The sequence below is a fragment of the Choloepus didactylus genome, chromosome 20, assembly GCF_015220235.1.
Source record: "Choloepus didactylus isolate mChoDid1 chromosome 20, mChoDid1.pri, whole genome shotgun sequence".
NCBI classification, from domain to species: Eukaryota; Metazoa; Chordata; class Mammalia; order Pilosa; family Megalonychidae; genus Choloepus; species Choloepus didactylus.
This window is the reverse complement of record NC_051326.1, coordinates 23,887,868-23,912,867: the sequence shown is the minus strand read 5'-3', so window position 1 is coordinate 23,912,867 and position 25,000 is coordinate 23,887,868. Positions and strand designations below refer to the sequence as shown.

The 25,000-nt window shown below is 39.8% G+C and overlaps 1 protein-coding gene and 1 pseudogene across 3 annotated transcripts in view; one reads left to right on the top strand and one right to left on the bottom strand.

Annotated features, from left to right (window-relative positions):
* PSD3 (pleckstrin and Sec7 domain containing 3) overlaps window positions 1-25,000 on the bottom strand; it is a 514,520-nt gene that overhangs the window by 445,619 nt on the left and 43,901 nt on the right. For 2 of the 3 annotated variants that reach the window (XM_037812499.1, XM_037812501.1), the window contains exon 1: window positions 10,850-11,117. The exons of the other annotated variant lie outside the window; for it this stretch is intronic. In XM_037812499.1, the coding sequence (XP_037668427.1) occupies window positions 10,850-10,870 (21 nt within the window). In that variant the 5' untranslated portion in view covers window positions 10,871-11,117. Of the gene's footprint in view, window positions 1-10,849; window positions 11,118-25,000 lie in introns of those variants that run through there. 3 annotated transcript variants of the gene reach the window in all.
* On the top strand, window positions 2,126-2,583 carry LOC119516257 (annotated as a pseudogene).

The following is a 25,000-nucleotide window of genomic DNA, read 5'->3' as shown; positions in this document are numbered from 1 at the left end:
AATCTGACAGGCAGAAGGGCACACAGAGAAAAGAACAGAAAAAATTGAGCAGTGTCTCAGGGATGTGAATGACAGCATGAAGGGCACAAACATGTATGTCATGGACGACCCAGAAGAAGAGAAGGGAAAAGGGGGAGAACGAATATCTGAGAAAATAATAGCTGAACATTTCCCAACTCTTATGAAAGACATCAATATGCATGTCCAAAAAAGCACAACATACTCCAAACAGAATAAATCCTAAGACTACTGTGAAACACATACAAATCAGAATGTCAAATGCCAAAGAAAAAGAGAATTCTGAATGCAGCAAGACAAAAATGATTCATCACATACAAGGCATCCACAATAAAGACTCAGTGCCAATTTCTCACCAGAAATCATGGAGGCAAGAAGGCAGTGGTATGATATATTTTAAGGTACTGAAAGAGAAAAACTCCTAGCCCCAAATTCTTTATCCAGCAAAACTGTACTTCAAAAATGAGGGGGAGTTTAAATATTCACAGATAAACAGAAACTGAGAGAGCTTCTCAATGTCTCAACGAGAGACCTGACCAACAAGATGTATTAAAGGGAGTCCTGCAGGCTGAAAGGAAAAGAAAGGAGAGAGTTCCTTGGAGTAGTGTGAAGAAATGAAGATTACCTTCAAGGGTAACTAAAAGGGTAAAAAGAGAGGGGGAAAAAAAGTGTGACATATAAAAACCAAAGGATAACACGGCTGAAGTAAGTACTACCTTTTTAGTAATAACATTGAATGTTATGGATTAAAATCCCTAATCAAAAGCACAGATTGGCAGAATGGATAAAAAAGTATGATCTAACTATATGATATTTACCAGAAACTTGGCTTAGACTCAAAGACTCAATTAGGTTGAAAGTAAAAGGTTAAAAAAAGATATTCCATGCAAATAATAACCAAAAAAGAGCCCAGGTGACTATACTAATATCTAACAAAATAGACTTTAAATGCAAGACTGTTGTAAGAGACAAAGGAGGACAATATATATTAATAAAAGGGGCAATCCACCAAGAAAAAATAACGATCGTAAATATTTATGCACTTAACCAGGGTGTCCCAAAATACATAAGGCAAACATTGGCAAAACTTAGGAAGAAAGAGACATCTCTCCTATAAAAGCTGGAGACTTGAATACAGAACTCTTCTCAATAGATAAAACATCTAGACACAGGATCAAATAAGGAAACAGAAATCTTGAATAATATGATAAATGAACTAGACCTAACAAACATATATAGAACATTGTAAAGCAGGATGTACCTTCTTCTCAAGTGCACATGGACCATTCTCCAGGATAGATCACATGACTGAAATCATACAAAGCACTGTCTCTTATCATACTAGAATGAAGCTGGAAATCAACAATAGGTGGAAAATTGGAAAATTCACAAATATATGAAAGTTAAACAACACACCCTTAAACAATCAGTGGGTCAAAAAAGAAATTTCAAGGGAAAGCAGTAAATATCTCAAGACAAATGAAAACGAGAACACAATATATCAAAACTTATCGGATGCAGCAAAGACAGTGTTGGGGGGAAATTTATAGCCCTAAATGTTTACATTAAAAAGAAAGAGGTAAAATCAAAGACCTAAATGCACAACAGGAGGAACTAAAAGAAGAGCAGCAAACTAATCACAGAGCAAGTAGAAGGAAAGAAATAACAAAGACTAGGACAGAAATAAATGAAACTGGGAATTTAAAAAAAATGGAGACAATTAACAAAACCAAGAGTTGGTTCTTTGAGAAGATCAATAAAATTGTCAAACCCTTAGCCAGACTGACAAGAAGAGAGAGAAGATGCAAATAAATAAAATCAGAAATGAGAGGGGTGACATTACTACTGACCCCACAGAAATAGAAAAGATCATAAGAGGACACTATGAACAAATGTATGCCAACAAATGAGACAACCTGGGTGAAATGGACAAATCCCAGATATACACGAGCAACCTACACTGACTCAAGAAGAAATCAAAGACCTCAACAGATCAATTACAAGTTTAAGAGACAGAATTAGTCATTAAAAACCTCCCAACATCCACTCATGCATAAGGTAGCAGAACTGGAGACAAGACCAGAGGCCAAACTCGGGATCTGACAGGATGGCTGGGTTGCCCCGCAGGACTATCAAGGAAACCCAGTATTTGCTGGCACAGCCAGTTCCTGTATTAAAGCAGAACCAGATGAAAGCAAAACCCATTAATTTCATGTGGTCATTGCTGGCCCCCAAGATTCCCCCTTTGAAGGAGGAACTTCTAAACTTGAGCTATTCCTTCCAGAAGAAAACCCAATGGCAGCCCCTAAAGTACATTTCACAACCAGAATATAGCACCCTTATGCAGACAAGTTGGGAAGAATATGTTTAGATATTTTGAAAGATAAGTGGTCCCCAGCACTGCAGATCCACACAGTTCTGCTATCGATCCAGGCTTCGTTAAGTGCCCCCAATCCAGATGATCCATTAGCACATGATGCAGCAGAGAAGTGGAAGACCAACGAAGCCCAAGCCATAGAAACAGCTAGAGGATAGACTAGGCCAAATGCCATGAATAGTATCTAAATCGATCTGATCATCAAATGTGCATCACTTCTCCTGTTCTGCCAAGACTTCTTCCTTTTTTGTTTGCATTTAATGGACACAGTCTTAGAAACATTACAAAATAGAAGCCCAGACATCTTCAGTCCTTTGGTGATTAAACGCACATTAGCAAATCTATGTCTTGTCCTGATTGACTGTTGTAAAGCATGAGAAGAGACTAGAAGTATAATCTGGATTGTTGCGAAACATTTAAAAGCAGTCATCCCTCTCCTGCTTTTATTCATTTTCCCCAACATGGTTTAAGTATAAAGCACTGTGAATGAAGGTCGCTGTCAGGGTTAGCTGCAGGGGTGTGGGTGTTTTTCTTTATTTTATTTTTATTTTTGAGGAGGAGGTAGTTTTATTTTAATTTTATGAGCTTCTCCCTGCCCCCACCTTTTTATGCTGATCTAATTAAAATGCATTGGTTAAAAACAGCTAACCAGTTCTTTAGAATATACCCTCTAGCCAAGTCTAACTTTATTCAGAAGCTGGAGATCCACAAGCTTGTTTGTTTGAACCAAAATGGGAACATCAAACAAACATCAAAGCCCTCACTAATAACATTGCGACTTTGCTGTCAAATGTAGAATCTTCCCTTCAAAAAAGAAGCTTATTACCATTTTTTATGGCTTGTCTGGAAACTTCTGTAAATCATGTTATAGTACAATATTTTTTGTTATTCTTAAAAAAAAAAAAAAAGACCTCCCAACTAAGAAAAGTCCAGGAACAGACAGCTTCACAAGGCAATTCTACCAATCATCCCAAGAATTAATACCAATCCTGTTCAAACTCTTCCAAAAAACTGAAGAGGAGGGAACACTATGTAACTCATTCTAAAAGGCCAAAATCACCCTAATACCAAAGTCAAATAAAGATACTACAAGAATAGAAAATTACAGACCAATTTCTCATTGAATATAGATGCAAAAAATCCTCAACAAAATACTTGCAAATAGAATCCAACAGCACATTAAAAAAAAAATTCTACACCATGATCAAGTGGATTTTATCTCAGGTATGCAAGGGTGATTCAACATAAGAAAATCAATTAATATGATACACCACATTAACAAAACAAAGGGAAAAAAACACACGATCATCTCAATTGTCACAAGAAAGGCATCTGACAATCCTTTCTTGATAAAGACATGTTAAAAAATAGGAATAGAAGGAAAATTCCTCTACATGATAAAGGGGATATATGAAAAACCCATAGCTAACATTGTACACCATGGTGAAAAACTGACAGCTTTCCCCCTAAGACTCAAAGTAGGCAAGGATGTCATTGCTGTTATTCAACATTGTGCTAGAAGTTCTGGCCAGAGCAGTAAGGCAAGAAAAAGAAATAAAAGGCATCCCAATTGGAAAGGAAGAAGTAAAACTTTCACTATTTGCAGATGGCATGATCCTATATAAAGAAAGTCTGGAAAAGTCTACAACAAAGCCACTAGAGCTAAGAAACAAGTTCGGCAAAGTGGTGGGATACAAGATCAACATGGAGAAATAAGTAGTGTTTCTATACACTAGTATTGAGCAAGTTGAGAAGGAAATCAAGAAAATAATTCCATTTACAATAGCAACTAAAAGTATCAAATACCTAGAAATAAATTTAACCAAGGATGTAAAAAACTTATACACTGAAAACTACAAAACACAGCTAAAAGGAATCAAAGGAGATCTAAATAACTAGAAGGACATTCTGTATTCATGGACTGGAAGACTAAATATCCTTAACATGTCAATTCTACCAAAATTGTTTTACAGATTCAATGCAATCCCAATCAAAATTCCAACAGCCTACTTTGCAGAAATAAAAAAGTCAATTATCAAATGTATATGGAAGGTTAAGGGGCCCTAAATAGCCAAAAGCATCTTGAAAAAGAAGAAAGAAGTTGCAGGACTCACACTTCCTAACTTTAAAGCATATGACAGACCTACAGTGGTTAAAACAGCATGGTACTGGCATAAGGATAGCTATATTGACCAATGGAATCAAATTGAGAAATAGACCCTCACAACTATGGCCAATTAACTTTTTACAAGGCTGCCAAGTCCACTCAGTCGAGAAAAAACAGTCTCTTCAACAAATGGTGTTGGGAGAACGGGATATATATATGCAAAAGAATGAAAGAGAACCCCTATCTCACACCATATAAAAAAATCAACTGCAAATGGATCAAAGACCTAAACATAAGAACCAGGACTATAAAACTAGAAGAAAAGGTAGGGAAGCATCTTCAAGATCTTGTGGTAAGCAATGCTTTCTTAGACTTTACACTGAAAGCATAAGGAACAAAAGAAAAAACAGATAAATGGGAACTCCTCAAAATTAAAAACTTTTGTGCATCTAAAGAATTTGTCACAAAAGTGAAAAGACAACCTTGTCAATGGGAGAAAATATTTGGAAACCACATATCCAATAAGGGTTTAATATCTAGAATATATAAAGAAATCCTACAATCCAACAATTAAAAAAAAAACCCAATTAAAAAATCGGTAAAAGATTTGAATAGACACTTCTCCAAAGAGGAAATACAAATGGCTAAAAAGCACATGAAAAGATGATCAAGATCACTAGCAATTAGGGAAATGCAAATCAAAACCACAATGAGATATCATTTCATACCTACTAGAATGACCACTATTTAAAAAAAACAGGAAACTACAAGTGTTGGAGAAGATGTGGAGAAATAAGAACATTCATTCATTGCTGATGCCAATATCAAATGGTGCAACCGGTGTGGAAGATAGTTTGGCAGTTCCTCAGGAAGCTAAGTATAGAATTACCATATGACCAGCAATTCCACTATTAGGTATATACCCAGAAGAACTGAAAGAAGGGATACGAACAGACATTTGCACATCAATATTCACAGCAGCATTATTCACAACAGCCAAAAGACGGGAGCAACTCAAATGTCCATCAACCAATGAATGGATAAACAAAAGGTAGTATATACATTCAGTGGAATATTAGTCAGCCATAAAAAGGAATGAAGTCCTGATACATATGACAACATGGATGAACCTTGAAGACATCATGTTGAGTGAATTAAGTCAGACACAAAAGGACAAATATTGTATGATCTCACTGACATGAAATAATCAGAATAATCAAACTCATAGCATCAAAATCTAAAATATAGTTTACAGGGGATGGGGTGGAAGTAGGGAATAGGGAGCGCAGGCCTAACATGTGCAGAGTTTTTATTTGGGATGATGGAATAGTTTTGGTAATGGATGGTGGTGATGGTAGCACAACATTCTGAACATAATTAACATCACTGAATTATATATTTGAGTGTGGTTAAAGGGGAAAATTTTAGATCGTATATATGTTACTAGAATAAAACTTTTTATAAAATCCAAAAAAAATTAAATGGACGGCCTGTCTTTAAATCTCAGCTCTGCCATTTTTATCAGTTATGGGCTCTTAGGCAAGTTACTTGAACTCTCTGGACTTCAGTTTCCTCATTGGTAGAACGGAGATAGTGTCAGAACTGATCTCACAGGGTTTTGTCATGGGTGCTGGAAGAGATAATCCATGTTAAAGCACACAGCAAGAGCTCAATAAATATTAGCTGCAATAACAATGCACCATGAATGAAAACAAGCATTCTCCAAAAATTAGGAATTAAAAATGAAACATAAAGAAAATGCGGCTTCTCAGAAGACCCCGGGGCCTCATGAAAATATTACGTAGGAAAAGAGCCCCTAACTCAGGTGAAAATGTTAATTCCCCCACTTGTCCCTAACTCCAAGAATAAACTGTAAAACATATCCTGTCAACATGTACAAACTATTCTGATTCATCTCATTTGTAGTCAGAGAAACAGAGTTTCACACCAGATGGCTACTGGCTGTTGACCAAGCCCCTAAGAGTGGAGTGGTCTGCCCTGGCCACAGCGTGGCTACCACATGGAGGAGGGGGAGAGAAGCTGGTGGCTCTCCAGCACCACGTGTGTCCCCAAGAGAGAAAATGCCCCGCCACCTCTGTGCCCTGGAGTGTCAACAAAGTCCCTGCCCCATGGGCACAGTGAATGATCTTTCTTTTAGGATGCCAAGCGTGGACTGCAGGGACATGTGCTATTTTGGTGTAAATAAAACAGCATACCCCAAGATTCAACATTAATGTTATAACATATCTTATTTTCAAATGAGGCATGGATAATTGATCATCTGGATTTAAGAATAACTTATTAACTAACTACCTGATGCAAATTACCCTTTTTCTCCAATGTAAACCGAGACTGAGTTGATACTACCACTGTTGTCATGCTACTAACGCTACTATATTTGGAGCTTTTGAACACTGTCTTTATAAGATGGCCCTGTAACACTGAAACACCGGAAAGGTGCTAAGGGGCACACTCTTTCCAAAAATACTGCCTCGCTGGTTGCTGCAAGGGAGAGGCTAAGCCCACTTAGAATTGTGCCTAGGAGTCCCCCTAAAGAGAGCTTCTTTGTTGCTCAGATGTGGCCCCCTCTCTCACTAAGCCCACTCGGCAGGTGAACTCACTGCCCTCCCCCCTACGTGGGATGTGACACCCAGGGGTGTGACTACCCCTGGAAATGTGGGAAAAGACTCCTGGAGATAAGCCTGGACCCGATATTGTGGAATTGAGAGGATCTTCTTGACCAAAAGGGGGATGTGAAATGAAACAAAACAAGGTTCCAGTGGCTGAGAGATTTCAAATGGACTTCAGAGGCCACTCTGGAGGGTATTCTTATGCACTATATAGACATAACCTTTTAGTCTTTAGTGTGTTTGAATGGCTAGAGGGAAATACCTGAAGCTGTCAAACTGCAACCCAGCGACCTTGATTCTTGAAGATGATTGTGTAACTATGAAGACTGCATAGTGTGACTGTGTGACTGTGAAAACCTTGTGTTTCGTACTCCCTTTGTCCAATATATAGAGAGTTGAGTGGAAAAATGGGGACAATAATTGGATGGGGAATAGGGTGGGATGGAGGGGATGGAAAGAATTAGGGGTTCTTTTTTACTTTTATTTTTGGAGTAAGGAAAAGGTTCAAAAATTGATTTCTGGGGTTGAATACACAACTGTAGCATGGTGCTGCGAATAACTGATCATACACTGTGGATGACTGTAGGGTGTGTGAATATATCTCAATAAAATTGTATTAAAAAAAAGTAAATGAATGATGGGGGGAGGAGGGGAATGGGATGTTTTGGATGTTATTTTTTTATTTTAATTTTTATTTTACTTTTTGGAGTAATGAAAATGTTCAAAGTTTATTGTGGTGATGAAAGCACAACTATATGATAATACTGTGAACATTCTGAATGAATGTATGTTATGTGATTACATCTCAATAAAATTGCATTAAAAAAAAAAAAATACTGCCCTGACTTAAGTTCTTTCTAGCAAATCTTGAGTCTGCATACAATACCACAAACACCACAAGCTATTTATCAAGACACTTTGAACAAATGCACTGGAGAAATTCATCTGGATCCTGTACTCCCCCCTAAAATAAGGCAAAGCTGGTTTAACTGAAAAAGAACTCAAGAAGGTTTAGGAGGCAGTATTCAGGGTGAAAACACCTCCACTCTTGGCAAAGGGGAGCCAAGGCCACGAAAGTTGAGAACCTGGCACCCACAGTGATTTACGGTTAGACCAAACCCTTAGCCTTCCATAAGTCTGATTCACATCCTAGGGTACGAAGACTTAAGACACCTACTGATCGCCAGGTTATTTTTCACAGACTGTTTAGACTTCAATCATGTCTGAATTAATTTCCAAAAACTAGGAAGGATCACCATCCATTACTCACCTCCTAATCCAACCCAAGCCCAAATAAATGCTCTTTTTATAACTGCCAAATGACAACATTACCCCAGGTGAACCTCAAATCAGTCTTGAGGCCAAAGCACACACACATTTTAATATTCACATGGTTTCTGCCCCAGCAACTCTTAACCAAGGCTAAAAACTAACCCTTTATCACAGTGTCTTCGATTATGAATAATGCATGAAAAATCACTACAGGATTTCCACAGGAGAAAAAATCACCTCCAAAATAGAAACTTCTTGGACTTTTTTTTTTTTTTACAATGTAATGCCAGGCTACATCCCACTCTAACATTTCCCATTGGAGTTGGCATACAAATACATAAATACCAAGGTTTTCTAAAGGGAACACAGTCACTGATGGAAAGTATCTCTATATTCTTGAGGTATGTTTTCTTTTTTAATAAGCTGCTTTTCTCTCTTCTTCCTCCCCCAAATTCCCAAGATTTACTATTGTATAAGGATTTCCAAGGTTTCCCATTTCTAAAACGCTAGTATTTAGATTAATTGAAAGCAAAATTGAACCTCTTAATTGCAATGTACATAGTAAAGTATTTATCAGTCTTTGATTATAAATGAACAGTGTCAATACACATTGAGATTTGCGGATCAAGCTTCACTGCTTGAATTTTTAAAATAACATTCAATTGTGGAATTTCACTTTAATAAAGTTATTTTAGCTTTGCAGCTTTCATCATTCTCCCACATCCAATGGTGCAGATAACACTGCTGATAAGTTCAAGGAACACAAGAGAGATTCAGAATGTGAAGTTAAGAGTACATCGTTGAATAAGTAATACAAATACATGTCTAGGCATGGAAACATAAAAAGTCAGAGCTAGAAGGCCTTGAAAGAGCATGTAACCCAACCCCCTCATCCTATAGAGAGGAAACTAGCTTCAGAGGTTAAATGATTTGCCCAAGGCAATGGTAAAAACTCCCCCCGTCAGTGACAGAATCTACAAGCCATGTACCCTAACTCCTTAGTCCAACACTTTCCATGGTACCACTTTGCTTCTTTGGGTACAAAAATACTATATTAATGCAATATCTGACAAACCAGACAAAATCATGTATTTGTGATATGATTTGTGGATGGGCATCAGAAAGCTGTGAAAGGACATGCACCAAACCATTAAAATTGGTCAAGGTGTTCATTTATTTTGCATTGTTTCACTGGTTCTGTAGAGCATGCTGCATTTTTAACTGCTGAAGAGAAATTTAATGACTTTTTAAAAGAAAATCTCATTTTCAAATACTCTAAGAAAAGAAAGGATACTAAAATATTTCTTGTAAGAAGTCAGAAAATGCATTTCCTTTCCTTCATCAGGGTGTTCCTTACTCCCACATATCACAAAGCCAAACAATCCCTCCTTCAAGGTCTAGCTCTACTGCCAGCTCCTCCCTGAGGACTTCCAACTCCTTAGGCCAGACCTCTCCTTCCTCTGGGATCCTCCATGACAACCTATGCAGAAGTCTACTAGAAAGCAAGCTCCTTGAGAGCAGAAATCCTTTCCTACCTCTCTCTTGCGCTTAGCAAAATCCTTTGTACATAATTACAGTTAATGAATTGAAGCATTTATTCCCAGAATCTCACTTTGAGTAATTTTCCAGATCTCCCTCTTCCCTAAACCACCACCTAGACCCACTCAAGACTTAACCCAGAGCAGAGACCTTGGATCCCACTGTCGGTGGGAACCAGTCTCCGTCAAATGAAATTGTAGTGCCCATTACACCCTCTGCCCACTTGGTGTTTAACATCCTTAGACATCGCAGGGAATGGCAAACCTAAGTATTTATTATTTAGGTCACTGACAATATTCTAAACCCACGTTCTAACCCGTTTCTTAAAAATCTCTTTTAACATTTTCTGCCAAAATGTCGAGCTGAAAAGCAGCGGGTGTATGCAAATACATGCAAATCAAAATGATTTAAAAGCCTTTAAAAGCGACTCTGAATATTACACCAAATAATCTTCCCTTGTCGGTTTGCTCACTCAATGCCAAGTAGTATTTTTTTTTTCTTTCTGACAGTGAAACGCGATAGTCCCTAAATACAAGAGCTGACTTGGCAGAGCAAAAAACCAGCACATTAGGTCCTCTTTAAAGCTTTCCTTCTTTTGATCATTAAACAAGAATGAGTTACTTAGGCTTTTCTTCCAATTCTTACGTTTTCAAAGCAGGAGGTTGAATCAGAATCCCTAAACCTAACACCACGAAGTTGGCCCTTCTAGGTTCCTAACAAACACAAAGGAGTAAAAAGAAAACTAGTTACCAGGACCTGGCGTTAAGACACAAACACAACTGGCCCAGGATCCGCGGGGGCAGAGGAGCGAAAAGGCAGACCAAACCCTAAATCGGATGGTGGACCCCATGTCCGACCTCACCACAGCACCCCTTCCACCCAGTCGGTTCCCGGCTCGAGCCTCACCGCGACATTTCTTTCTTCCATCTTCCATCGCCCGCACCGGCCGCCGCGCCGAAACCGCCGCCCGGGGCTGCGGGCGCTGCGGAGCCGGGGGACGGGAGGGGGCGCGCGGCGAGCGCTCAGGGTGCGACTGCCGGCGGCAGGCTCATCGCCGCTCTTTGTTGGGGATTCCGGGACAGCCGAGGGGCGGCGGGCGAGGAGCCCCGCGGCGGCGGCGCCCGGCGCGCTCCCTGGCGGAGGCGGCGGAGGCCGTGGAGTCCGCGCTGAAGCCGCCCGCCCGGCCCCCAGCAACGTTAAACCGAAAGCAGCGGCGGCCGCGAGGGCGGGGGCGGGGCCAGCGCCCGGGGAACGGGGTGGGCGGGGCAGCCGGCGGCGCCCGGGAAGCCTCCGAGGGCAGCCCAAGGCCTGTCCGCGGTCGCCCCTCGCCACGCGCTCGCCCAGGGCCGGGCCTCTGAGCTGGGAACGGAAAGCTGCCTGTTGCTTTGTCTTGTTCCTTGACAATTCTCACACATGGAGAAAAGTGAGAGGAGCTTTCGAAGGTGTTTCCTCTCAGGAAAGGCCGTGTGGGGGGAGCCGCGAGTGGGGAGGTGGGCGGCAGGGAGGCACGGGCGCTCTCGGGCCGAGTCCCAGAAGGCGACGCGGAGTCCGGGACGCGCTCCCACGCCGCCCCTTGGGGTCCGGGGCTGCCTGCCGCAGAGACTGTGTTGTGGTTTGTGTGCTTGCCTCGCTGAGGGGACTCCTCGGGCGACGAGCCGACCCCGGAATCTTTAGTCCCGGTGGCCCTTTGACCCATTTAGGGTTTTTTCCCCTCTTGAAAGACGCGCTCAGATCCACTTCGCAGCCTTGTCTCGGGACTAACTCTCACCAAAAGTACGTGCGGGGTATGGGTCATTTTAAAACTGCGTTTACAATCAAAAAGTCACAGACCGGCACCTTTTTTTCTTTTCTCTTTGATCTTGTTCCTAAGAGGCAGGGGCTGGAAAGGCGCCCACCCCTGGCAAAGCCACCCCCTTCCTATCTCTGTAAGGTCTATTAGAAGTAAAGAGCACTACACTTTTAAGTGCAAAACTGGCCACATCTAACCACCTTGAGATACAAGGCCATGTGGCCAGCTGCACGGCGTTCATTGTATATTTGTACAGCTTTAATATCACGAAAATTTTTCACGAATATTTCATGTGATGAACAGAAGGTGCCCAAATAAAGCGAAGCAATTACCATGCTAAATTTGGAATTCCCTGACCCAAGGAGCCAGCCCAGCAAGTCAGCATCCTCAGCTGTTGGATGGGCTTAACGTCTGTCTGTCCATTGAGTTAGAGCACCGCAAGGATGCAGCGAGGCCAGAGTCGCCACACGAGTTGCCTTCTTTTGTTTTGACTGTCCCAGCCCCATCTCTCAAAGTCAGCCCCTGTCACCCACAGAGGTGGATGCCTTTATACAAACCCATTCTTAAGTCTGAAGAATGGCTTCCTGGGACTCTGCTAAATGAAGAGTAGACACTGGATGGGTAAGAAGATGGGGGGACAAGAGGCAAAGAGCAAAGATGTGGTTACTGTGCTTAGGGGACTGCAGAGAGCAGAGGAGTAGGAAAGGTTGAGGGAGGAAGTGTACACTGCCTGCCTTATGTAAGTGCACAAGAAATGTTAGGTCAGAGAGTAATCTGAAGCATAGGGTAGACTAAGCTGACTTTTTCCCTATGACTCAAATAAGTTCTGCTGAGTCGTATAACAACAATATTGATAGACCCAGATAATAAAGGTTTTAGCCTGTTTCAAATTATGCTTCCCATGAAAAGTTCTTTCAAATGAATGAACATTAATTTGACAAATACTTAATGAAAAGCTACTATGTGCTGGGTGTAGTTATTGACTATAGCGGTTATACATATATGCCGTTATGGAGCTTACAGTCTAATGAAACTGGGGAGATAGAAAATAAAATAAGTAAATGTATTAGGATTTTATATGGTGATAAATGTATGGAGAAAAATAAAACAGGGAAGAGGATAAGGAGTGGGAGGAGGAGTGGATGATTGCACAGGGTATTCAGAGAGGGCTTCCTGGAGAAGGTGAAATTTGAGAGGAGACCTAACCATGCAGATATGTGAGGGACTGTAAGTGCAAAGGCCTGAGGGCTTGCCTAGTGTTTCTGGGCTCAACAAGAAGGCCAGTGTGTCTAGGGCTGAGTGAGTGAGGGGGAAGGTGGTAGGAGGTGTAATTTGTGGGAGGAGACACTTGGTGGGGGGCCTTAGATGGTATTGTAAGGATCTGGGCTTTTAACTGCCCTTGGAGGATTTTGTTTAGGGGAGTAACACGACCTGACATAGGCGTTACCAGGATCACTGTGTGATGTGTGGGAAGCTGCAGGGTGAGTTAGGAGGCTATGGCAGTAATTCAGGTAAGAGATGATGGTGGCTTGGGCCAAAGCAGTAGCAAAGGAACAAATGAGAAGTGTTCCAATTTTGGTCATATTTTGAAGATCGAGCTGACAGGATTTGCTGGTGGATGCATGTAGGATGTAAAAGAAGAGTCAAGGATAACTCCAAAGTTTGGGAGCTGAGCTACTACAAAGATGGAGTTATCATTATCTGAACTGGGAAAGACTATGGGAGAAGTTGCTGCTGGAGCTGTAAGTTTGGGAGTAGAGATGGCATTTACCACCAAGAAACTGAATGAGATCACCAGTGGAGTGAATGGTAAAGAAAAGAGGCCAAAGATGGAACCCTGGGACACTAAGAAGTCAGGGAGATGAATAAGAACCAGTAAAGGAGACAGAAAAGGAGAGGTCAGTGAAGTGGGAGGAAAACCAGGAGGAAAACAAATAGGTGTTCCTTAATGGAATATTTTCAGGTTATTTTAATGTAAATCTTTTTCCTCTCTGAAATGTTTAATTGGTAGTTTCTCTATTCCACTCTCTCTCTACATCCTACAATCATTCACTTCTTTTTTTTAAGTCTATTATTTTCAAGAAGAATGGAAGAGCTAGTGTTGTATGCTTGTAATTCTAGCAATTTCTCTTATTGTTTCAAGCTATTTTTTATGCCTGAACTAGTATTACTAATTTTTGTTTACTCAGTTTTATGCAAAAACAGTTGCTTCTGGAATTCACTAAAAAGACATTTAATTAATATGTAGGTTTCCAGGTGATAGAAATTAATTGATATTTTGTTTGTTTTGTTATTACCAAATAAAGTAACTACCAACCACAACTTCCTGAAATTTTAAGGAGAAAATCTAATGAAATATATGTTTATTATAACCAGAATGTTGAATCAGTTACATTCCTGATATAACTAAAACTGCCTTCTAATATCCCTTTATTTAGTTGGAGAAACTTTCCCCTAGCATTGGATGAAAACATGGAGGACCAGAAAATACTCAGCTCACTCTCAAATCCTCTAAACACTGTGTCAATTCAGCAATTAAATTATCCAGTCCTATGTAATGCCAAACTTGACTTATCATTAAATCTCGTCTGCTGCTTCAGCTGGAAGTATGCAGTGGAAAAGGTATACCCTGTGGGACACCTGCAGCCTCTTCCTGCTCAACTCTCTCACGCTCAGCTCACCCTATTGGATAGACCCCAAAAAGACAGATCTCATGGCAACTCTCGTGCAGTGTGGTCCACATCTGGTGCAGAAGAAACACTCAACAAATCTGGGAGTGCAAGTTGATTTGTACCCATACAGCTGGTGCCCTCCCAGCTCCACCCTCAGAGCAGTTGGGTAGCCCTCTCGCTCTCTAGTTTTCGAGGGAGGAAACCAGACCCTGATCCACAGTCTCCATTAGCTTTCTGGGACATGAGTGAGACCACCATCCTCAGTATCTTCTAAATGGAACACCTTTTAAATTTCTACAAGGGGTCCCCTTGATTTCCTCTTTCTAAGCTTAGGGTAAGAGAGTAGCACCTCCCACCTTTCCTCCTAATAGAGAGCAAAGCAAGGCAACAGCACTTGTTACCAGCCCCTCCCACTCTCCTCATTGCCCTACTTCATTTATAGCTTTCATCTGACCAGGGTCCAAGAATGTGAAACAGGTTCTCAGGACCATTTCCTTAAAATCCTGCACATGGGGTGGGGGTCTGTCTCACATACACTCTGATGTCCTTTGATATCTATTGCATTGGTATCTCAGTAGACCCTGAGAAAGAGCCCCATTCTACCATCCTCTTAACACAACTCAGCTAGGAGACAGTCAATGTTTTGTTTTCTCACTACAAATATATATGTGTACATATGTTTACATGGACATTTAAATATGTGCATTATATATTGTACATCTGGATATAGTCTCTACTATAGATTCATATGTTTGAAAGTAATGATTTTGAAAGATTGGTGCCCTTGTGGGCAGATACCACTGAAAAAAAATCCTACATCTACATCCAGCACAATCCACCACACCCACATTGTGAATATTGAGGCACTCCATATTACCTATTCCATATACCCATGCTGTCCAATACGGTAGCCACTGGCCACATGTGGCCATTTAAATTTAATTTGAAATTAATTAAAACAAAATTAAATTTAAAATCCCATTTCTCAGTCTCACTAGTCATATTTCAAGTGCTCAGTATGAAACAATTTCTATCATAGCAGAGTGCTCTACTGGACAGTGCTGCCTCACATAGCATTGACACATAGGACAAATGAAAGGCTGGTAAAATGGTACCAGATAATTATACTCATTTATTTTTCTAAGAATATAAGCTCTTTAGGACAGCACAATGCACTGACATAACCATTATTTTGTTTTTTTCTCACATAGGTACATCATAGCTTAGCTGCTTTTGTGTTTCACTCTTGGAAACCTATCTGCACCCTCCTACTCTACTAGACAATGCTTTACCATCAAAATAATCTCTGAAAATGTTTAGGAAAAAGTCCCTATTTCTCTCAAGCAACAAAACACTTTTCTGTATTATTCAGGGAATGAGAGGGAATGGTTTCAAAAGCAGTATTTTTATCAAAAAGGGATTCCATATAAACATTTCTTTGCTGAAATGAGCATTTCACTTATAATATTATTTTCCAGGGCGGAAATGACCGAGGGAAAAGAGGGGACTTCCTGTGTGCCTGTGTGCGTTCAACTGTGAAAGTACCCTGGGATTTCTCCCAGAGGGCAGAATAGCACACTTAGCAATCCCAGGGGCCCCAGGAATGCCGAACTGCGAGTCAGGAGATAGAACAGGTCCCCTCCAGCTCACTCTAATCTTGAGTCCTTCACTTTCTTAGGCCTCCATTTCCTAGTTCTGGTTATGGAAAATGCACCTGGATATATTGCTTTCTCCTTCAGGTCCCTCTTCTTCAACTCATTGCTAAATATGACTCATTGCCTTAGATGACCATAGCAGAAGCAATCTTACGTGTTTACAAACCATTTCAGTTTCCTCTTGGGTACATAAGACTACATTTCCTGACTTGCTTGCATCTAGGTGGGATCACGTTACGAGTTCTGCTCCATGGAATGTCACCAGAAGTGATAATGTACCACTTTGAGGTCTGGCTCCTTAAATCTCCAAAAGACCTCCCCCCCCTTGCTCTCTTTGCCATCTGCTGGGGGTTGTCAGTGCCCAGAGCAACTAGAACATTTGCCAAACCACATTCTGTGATGTTAAGCTACTGAAAATTAAGGGTTACTATACAGCAGGAACATTATCTATATTTACAAACACCAACCCAAACTACAAGCAATCAAATACCAATAATAAGAATATTATTATTTATTTTGAAAGCTTTAAGAGAATTCTGTTGTTCAGAGATGTGTGGCTCAAGTATCCTGAACACAGTTATCAGTTTAGTCACATTTACCACCTACTTTTTGGAGAAAAATCACAGCAGGGGACAGAGCAGTAATAACACAAATTAAAGTTATTATATTACTATTCTGCTGAATTGATCTTTCATTTTTTGGCTCAATGAAGTCAAGAACAATCTTAAATACATGTAAGTGAGGCCATTCCCCTCCTCCCCAACAAATGGACTGAGAAGCTCACCAATAAAAAGGTTTAGGATTAAAGTCCATTACCAAGAAGTATAGTAGACTCATCATAGAGCAATTGGGTGCTACTTGTGAGAAAAGCAGGTGATATTCTGATGATAGATCAGTCTCTATATGTTAACTAAATAGGGATAGAAAAAATCAGAGGTAGAAAACTCAGATTCAGAGACAGAACTAAAAGGGACATTAGAGATTATCTACCTCAATCTCTATTTTACAGGTTAGAACCCCTTGTAAACACTCTCAGCACAGGTGGTTAAACAGTTGTTTGGGCAGGATTATCATATTTTACTTTAAAACTTTCCTAATTGGACATATCTCACAAGCTGTTCTACTTTGGAGAACTGGTCGCCTCAACTGCCCACTAGACATGAATGGGGAAGGGGATGATTGGGTCACTGGACACATGGAAGGAGGGGGTCAAGGGGGATGACAATCTTAAGCCAGTGAGTCCTGTCTGGTCATTTTATGCCAATCACTTTCATTTGTCAAAAGAGTTTCAAGTTAAATGCTGTTTACCTTATATAAAGGACATAATTAAGATTTGTTGAGCGATTTTCATTTTTTTAAAACTCGGCATTTCATCTCCTTGCACTAACTCCAAACATACAGGTGAGCACACATACACACACAGACACCCTATACAGACATACAGTAAATGAGGTGTGCTTTATTTATCTAACCCTTATGTTCATATGTTAAATATAATATTTAGAAACAAATTAAAAATGAAACCCAAGTTGATTAACTTTGTCACTTAAGCTATATTGCTCTGCTACTGAGATGTTTAGGTAACAAAACGTGTCCAAAGAAAATTTGCTGCCAAAGGATATTCAACATTAATAATATTAGAGTGTAGAGCTTGCCTTTCATTTTGTTGTGTTTATATGTACAATATATCCATATATTATTTAAAAACTTATGAAACAGTGAACATTAAGCAAGAGCGCTAGTTTAATGCTCAGAAATTTGTCATTTGTTGAAAAGGCCACACAGATGTCACCAATAAAAAAAAAACAGCTCTCTATCTTCAAATCCATTTTGTTCAGGAAAAATAAAAGATTTTTTTGGCAACTTTTCAGTTATTTAATAGCTAGAAATAGATACACAACCATCACATTTTCTGGAATGAAATTGGTTTCTCCTTTCACTTTTTTCTCAGTTTGTGGTTTACTATGGTAAGTGCCCATTCCGGACATACTAGTTTATACTGCCTGTGCGGTTATAGTGCTTCTGGTAAATGATTGATTCTACAATAGTTATCTGAAAAAGGACATTTTTCTTTTCTCTTTTACTACTGGTTTTTTTTGTTTTTTTTTGTTTTTGTCTTTTTTTTTGGTTTTCAAAGGTTAATTCTTATTCTCTCTAAAGAATAGTTTTTTCTCTTGTGTTTACAGGGCTCAATGGAGACTCATGACTTAAAGGTAAAAATCAGGACAGATTTTAAACCTCCCTTCTTTCCTCCTTTGTTTGGTGCTCTTCTTTTTCTTATCTATGTCTTCTCTCCCCTCCTACTATTTACATGCAGCCCTTTTACCCTTGCCTTAATTATCTCCCTAGCATTCATTTTCTCATTTCCTTTTCCCTGAGCTCCTTCTCAGCATTGCTTCAAGGTTCTTGGTCAGTTCCCTGTTATTCTCAACCTGTTCTCATGGTGACTCCCAAGCGCTGGTCTCCTGAGTGGCTGGGCGGGCCTGACACCATGACCTATAACTATATGGATTTCAGCAGCTCCTGAGCAGGCATTTAGCAACTGGGCCAAAGTTGACTGTCATACAGTGTTACCAGAGAAAAGACAAATGAGGAAAATGACAAGAGAGAATGCCATGCTGTTTAAAAACCTAGATTGTGCCTGCTCACTGATAGAAGGGTTAAAAGACAAGGTAAAGATAGAAATAAGTATTTAGGGAAATGTGACTATAGACAGAGAGCATTCTGGATATTAAGGGAAACTAGCTGAAAAATCCCTATATGAAAGGGATCTAAGGAGTCTTGCAGGGCAACATGACTGGGACAGATAGTAAAAAAATGAATGGATATTTTTCCCAGAGTTAAGGCTAGTTCAGGGCAAAAATCTGAAGTGAGAAAAGTTTGCTCCAAATAATACCATTTAACTAGAATATTGTGATACAACACAGGTCCCCCAGGTATCACATTATAGCAAGAATCCAGTGTAGGAGAGATTGAAGGATTAAAAGAGAAGTCCTCTCCCCTCTAAAAGAAAAGTCATGGAATCATATGGACCTGGAAATCATCTATTTCAACCTCACCCTCAAAGCAGGAAGCCCTTATACAATATTTTTGGCAGGTGACCATCCAGTTTTTGCTTCATTACTTCCGGTGACAGAGGAGTGAGTCATTACCTTACAAAGCAGCCCATTCCAGTTTTAACAAGCTTTTAAAGGAAAACCCTCCACTAATAGAAAGCTAACTCATTCACTACTTACTATGCACTAACTCAGTAATCCCCACATGACCCCAAGCAGCAGGCCCACAGCCTAGAGTGGCGAGGAAGCCTGAGTTACAGAAGGGACATGTTCTGGGTTTAGACCCATTTTGCTTTACTCCAGAGCACTTGCTGTTCACCACCAGGCTGTGAGGCCTTCATATCACAGTGAATCTCACCTGCCTTCCTGTAGCTTCCATCCATTACCCCTGGTCTGCACCCCAGGGGATAAACCATAATTCCAGTTCCCCTTCCACATGATAATATCCTTTCAGACATTTGAAGACACTGTGTCATCTTCCCTCCCTTCCCCTACAACTCCTCTCCTTACTAGCTAAACATTAACAGGTCCTTGTTAATTCAATGACAACATTTTTGGAGGCCTCTTCCATTCTGATGATTCTCTTACTGTAAAGGGTGAATGTCCAGGAGCAAACACAGTAGATAGGATGCAAATGGTGTAAAAATTACAAATGAAGTTTTCATTTTTTACTATCATGTTCAAAAAAGAAAATATTTTATGGATAACAAATGTAAAAATTATTATAATAAATATTTGATATCATATGTATTTATGTGTACTTGGAAATCTTTTCATTGCTAGCACATAAAGTATCATTATAAGTACATTATAGCACTACATAACAATGATTTATTGCCCAAACTGAATTATGTTTCAGAGGCTAAGAATGAATTTTATGGATACATCCAGTTCTGGGTATCTCTGTTTACTACCATGGCAACCAATTAAAATGTTTGTTTAATTAATTAGTTTTTTCATAAAGCATCATGAAGACGGAAAGTACTATTAATAGATGCTTGGGATTTAGTATTAATACTAGTGTTATTATCATTAATGGTAAAGTGTATATTGTCAGAATTGGCCTGTTCATTTTCCATTAATAGTAGTAATTCCATCATTGAATTAGGAGTAGGATTTTTAAAAACTTTTCTTGCTTGTTTTGTCTTAAACAAATTTCTCTACTCTTCCTTTTATGCCTTTCTTGACCAAATTTTTTTAAATACAGTTTTTTTGAGATATATTTGTATACCCTACAGTCATCCACAGTGTACAATCAGTGGTTCACAATACCATCATATAGTTCTGCATTCATCACCACAATCAATTTCTACACATTTGCATTACTCCAAAAATAAAATAAAATAAAATAAAAGTAAAAAAGGAACACCTAAAACATTACATCTATTCCAGTTTGCTAATGCTGCCTTATGCAAAACACCAGAAATGGATTGGCTTTTATAAATGGGGTTTATTTGGCTACAAATTTACAGTCTTAAGGCCATAAAGTGTCCAAAGTAAGACATCACCAAAGGGTACCTTCACTGGAGAAAGGCCATTGGCATCCGGAAAACCTCTGTTAGCTGGGAAGGCATGTAGCTGGCGTCTGCTTGCTCCCAGGTTGTGATTCAAAATGGTGTTCTCCAAAATGTCAGTGTCAGCTTCCAACAGCCGTCTTCAAAATGTGTCTCTCACATTGTGATTATGAAAACCTTGTGGATTATACTCCCTTTATCCAGTGTATGGATGGATGAGTAGAAAAATGGGGACAAAAGCTAAATAAAAAATAGGGTGGGATGAGGGGGATGATTTGGGTGTTCTTTTTTACTTTTATTTTTTACTCTTATTCTGATTCTTTCTGATGTAAGGAATCAAAAATAGATTGGGGTGATGAATGCACAACTACATGATGATACTGTATGGTTTGTGAATATATCTCAATAAAACTGAATTTTAAAAAAAATGTGTCTCTCAGCTGCAGCTACTCTCTGAGCTCCTGTGCATTCTTCAAAGTGTCCCTCTTGGCAGTGTCAAGCTCGCTTCTTGTGTCTGAGCTTATATAGTGCTCTAGTAAACTAATCAAGGCCCACACTGAATGGGCAGGGCCACATGTCCATAGAAATTATCCAATCAGAGTTATCACCTACAGTTGGGTGGGTCATATCTCCATGGAAACAAAGAATTACAATCTAATCAACACCAATACATCTGCCCATACAAGACTGCATTAAAGAATATGGCTTGCTCTAGGGGACATAATATATATACAAACCAGTACACCATCTCTCCCATCCCACCCTATTTTTCATTTAATTTTTGTCCCCATTTTTCTACTCATCTGTCCATAACTGGATAAAGGAATTGGGAGCCATGAGGTTTTCCCAATCACACAGTCACACTGTGTAAGCTACATAGTTATGCAATCGTCTTCAAGAATCAAGGCTACTAGGTTGCAGTTCAACAGCTTCAGGTATTTCCCTCTAGCCATTCCAACACACTAAAAACTAAAAAGGAATATCTATATAACGCATAAGAATGCCCTCCAGAGTGACCTCTCGACTTTATTTGAAATCTCTCAGCCACTGAAACTTTGTTTCATTTTGCATCCCCGTTTTGGTCAAGAAGATTTTCTCAATCCCACAATGTCGGGTCCAGGTTCATCCCTAAGAGTCATGTCCCACGTAGGGGTGAAGGCAGTGAGTTACCTGCTCAATGGACTTAGGGAGAGAGAGGCCATATCTGAGCAACAAAGAGTTTCTCTGGGGGAAGACTCTCAAGGATAATTATAAGTAGGCTTAGCCTCTCCTTTGCAGTAACAAGTTTCATAAGGGAAAGCCCCCAGATTGAAAGCTCGGCCTACTAAATTGGAAGTCTTGACCAAATCTTAACCCACATTATGCCCTCAGGTAGAAAATAAAATTAATTAATATACCAATATATGTTGATAGTGGTTTTGATGTTCAAATATCGTTGAGTCTTTCAGCTTCCTAAAGCTAATGGAAGGATATGGAAGAAATAATCATACCAGCCATCATGAACTACTTCCAGAAACGGCACTGAGGGACTGCTTGTGGGGAGTTTTAGATCTCCCACATGTTATCAGCCTTCCCAAATTCCCTCATATGCTTATGCAATCTGAGTAAAAACAGCAGCTTACCATGCTGATGCAGCTCCATGACAAGCTCCCTAGCCTTCCCCTCCAAACAGATTGCCCCAAATCTGTCTGAGGTAGAAATACTAGAGCTGCCACTGCTGCTTTCCTATCTGCCTCCTGCCATAACCTCTCAGGTCTCCAGGGAGATCTTGTAGCTGAGCTAATATCGTGGAATTTAGAGGTGCGAAAAAACACCAGAGATCATCTAATCCAACTCCCTTCATTCTAACTGATAACATATTTTATAGATGAGGACACAAGACAGTACAGGTGGTTAGCTGGGTTGGGCTCCATCTGAATTATTATGGGTGTTATATGGCTGGAGTTTGGAGTCTTATGCACTAGACTGAGAACACCTTCAACTTTCTAAGCTTAGACCACATCCACAAACCACTGACTGGGACTCACCAGTAACTGACATCTTCTCTTTTAGATGATGTTGATGAGTGAATGCTAATAATTACAGGCCTAGATTCCTCTCAGTATTGGACAGAAGCTCACTCTGATACCTATCTTGGCCAGAAAAGACTAAAGATGTAAAGAAGGATGAATTTGACTTCAATATTTCTCTTCCTCTGAATACCCTGTGCTTTCATGTTGCAACTACTCACGACTGACCCTCTTAGTAGTGTCTTATGTTCTTTATTATCAATCTCCTATAGCTCCAGCCCCTCCCACCTCACATAGCATTTACCTATTCTTGGGGTCCTCCTATGTGACTACCAAAGAACTCTTAAGGTATTGTTATGTATTTAGTCCTTTAGGCCCAAGGAATGATTAAAAGTTGCAATTTCAAGGTCTATGGCAAATCAATGAGGGCATTTCCTGTACTGAAGAATCTCATCTGAAGATGAAAGAGCTTCCTTAGAAGGTAGCAAAAGCTCCAAAATGAGGTCCTGTTTAAATTCAGCTTGTATGAAACTGCCTGTTGGGGATGCTGTATAGGGAATTCTGTGAGATTGAGCCAGATGGCATTTCAGATGGCTTCCAACCATGATATTCTAAAAAGAATGTGTTGAATGCGTTCATTGACAAGTTGGAGGAGTTTTCTTACGGTATGATGTAGCGATCTAACCTTAGCTGCACCCTTATCTACTTAATGAAGTGATTATCAAACTATGGACCTCCAAATGTTGGAATTATCAGCCAAAATACAGCATGTCAGAAGAGGGACTCCAAAACTCTCAATGAGCTGGGACCATGGCCTGATCTAACAAGTTGATATTGGTATTCTCTTATCAAAATTTCCATGTCTCCTCATCCTTGTTATCTGTTTTGTGCTCCTCTTTTACAGCTTACCTTCTCTTCCTAAAGCTATCCCCTATGTCTGAATTCTGGAAATGTCAAGAAAAGTTTTCCTTTGACCCTGTTAATCTCCCAAATTTATATCATATGCTTTTCCTTCATTTATATCCCAAATTTCTACCAAGAGGAATAATAGCTAAATTTATTGAGCAGTTAATAGGTAGCACTGGATAAGCAACTTAAGCAGATTATCTGATTTACTTCTCTTAACACTTTTAGGTGATAAACACTACTTTTATCCCCAATAAATATATTAGGCAATAAGGCTTAAAGAGATTAAAAATCTTGCCCAAGGACACACAGTAAATGCCTTTCTTTCTTCTTTGTGCTTGTACTAGGTGACCTTCCCTCTCCTGATGTTCCTTCTTCCTTAACTTTTTGAGACCATGTGGATCTTATTTTTCTCTCCAAACTTTTTCCACATGCAAAGGTTCTGGCCTCCCCCTTCTTATTTTTAATTTATTTTTATTTTTATTTTTTTCCTCTTTTCTCCCTTTTCTTATATTTTTGCTCTTATCTATCCTTGTCAATCTCATCCTTTCCCAGTTTTACTTACAAAATCAACACAGGTATCTGAGCTCATTTCTGAGCTTCAGTTTTTACTCCTAACAGCACATTGCCTTTGAATCTGAATGTCTCAGTGACACCTCAAACTCAGCATGTCCAAAGCTGAATTTATCATTTATCACCTCGACTCTTTCTCTTGATTCAGATGAGATGATGTGATGTCGTGGAAAGAAGGAAGGAAGCCAGGAAGTCAGAAGAAATGGATTCCAGTCCCCATTTCTTACTGGATGTATAACTTGAGGACGTCACTTAAACCCATCTCTTAAGTATGGAGGGGACTGGATGATATTAGATGCCTTCCAACCCTACAATCCTATGACTCCTGATTTCCCACCCCATCATTCTCTCAATTATCCAGGTGTGAAATCTTAGAGGCATCTTTTACCCCACAAAGATTCAGTCTTGAAATGAAAAGGAAAAGTTTCTAATTATTTATTCATTCAACCAACAAATACTTATAGAATACCAGCCATGTAATGACACTGGGAAACATAGTGGACAATAAAGCAGAGAAATTCCCTAACTCATGGAAATTACAGTCTAGTGGGGAAGCAGTCAACAAGCACTTGCACAAATAAATACATAGCATAAAAGAACAATATGATGCAATAAAGAAAAATAAAGCAGGTCAAGGGTTTGAGAGTGACTCGGTAGGGGAGATCTATTTTAGTTAGGGTGGCCTGAGGAGATGATATCTGAGCATTTGACCTGAATGAATGAGGGAATGTACCACACACAGATCCATGGGAAGAGCCTTTCAGATGGAGGGAGTAGAGTGCAAAGGTCCTGAAATGGGAACAAGCTCAATGGAAGGACAGTAAGAAGGCCCTGGTCTGAGTAGAGGACTTAGGAAGGAAAGTGATGGGAGACGCAGGCAGGA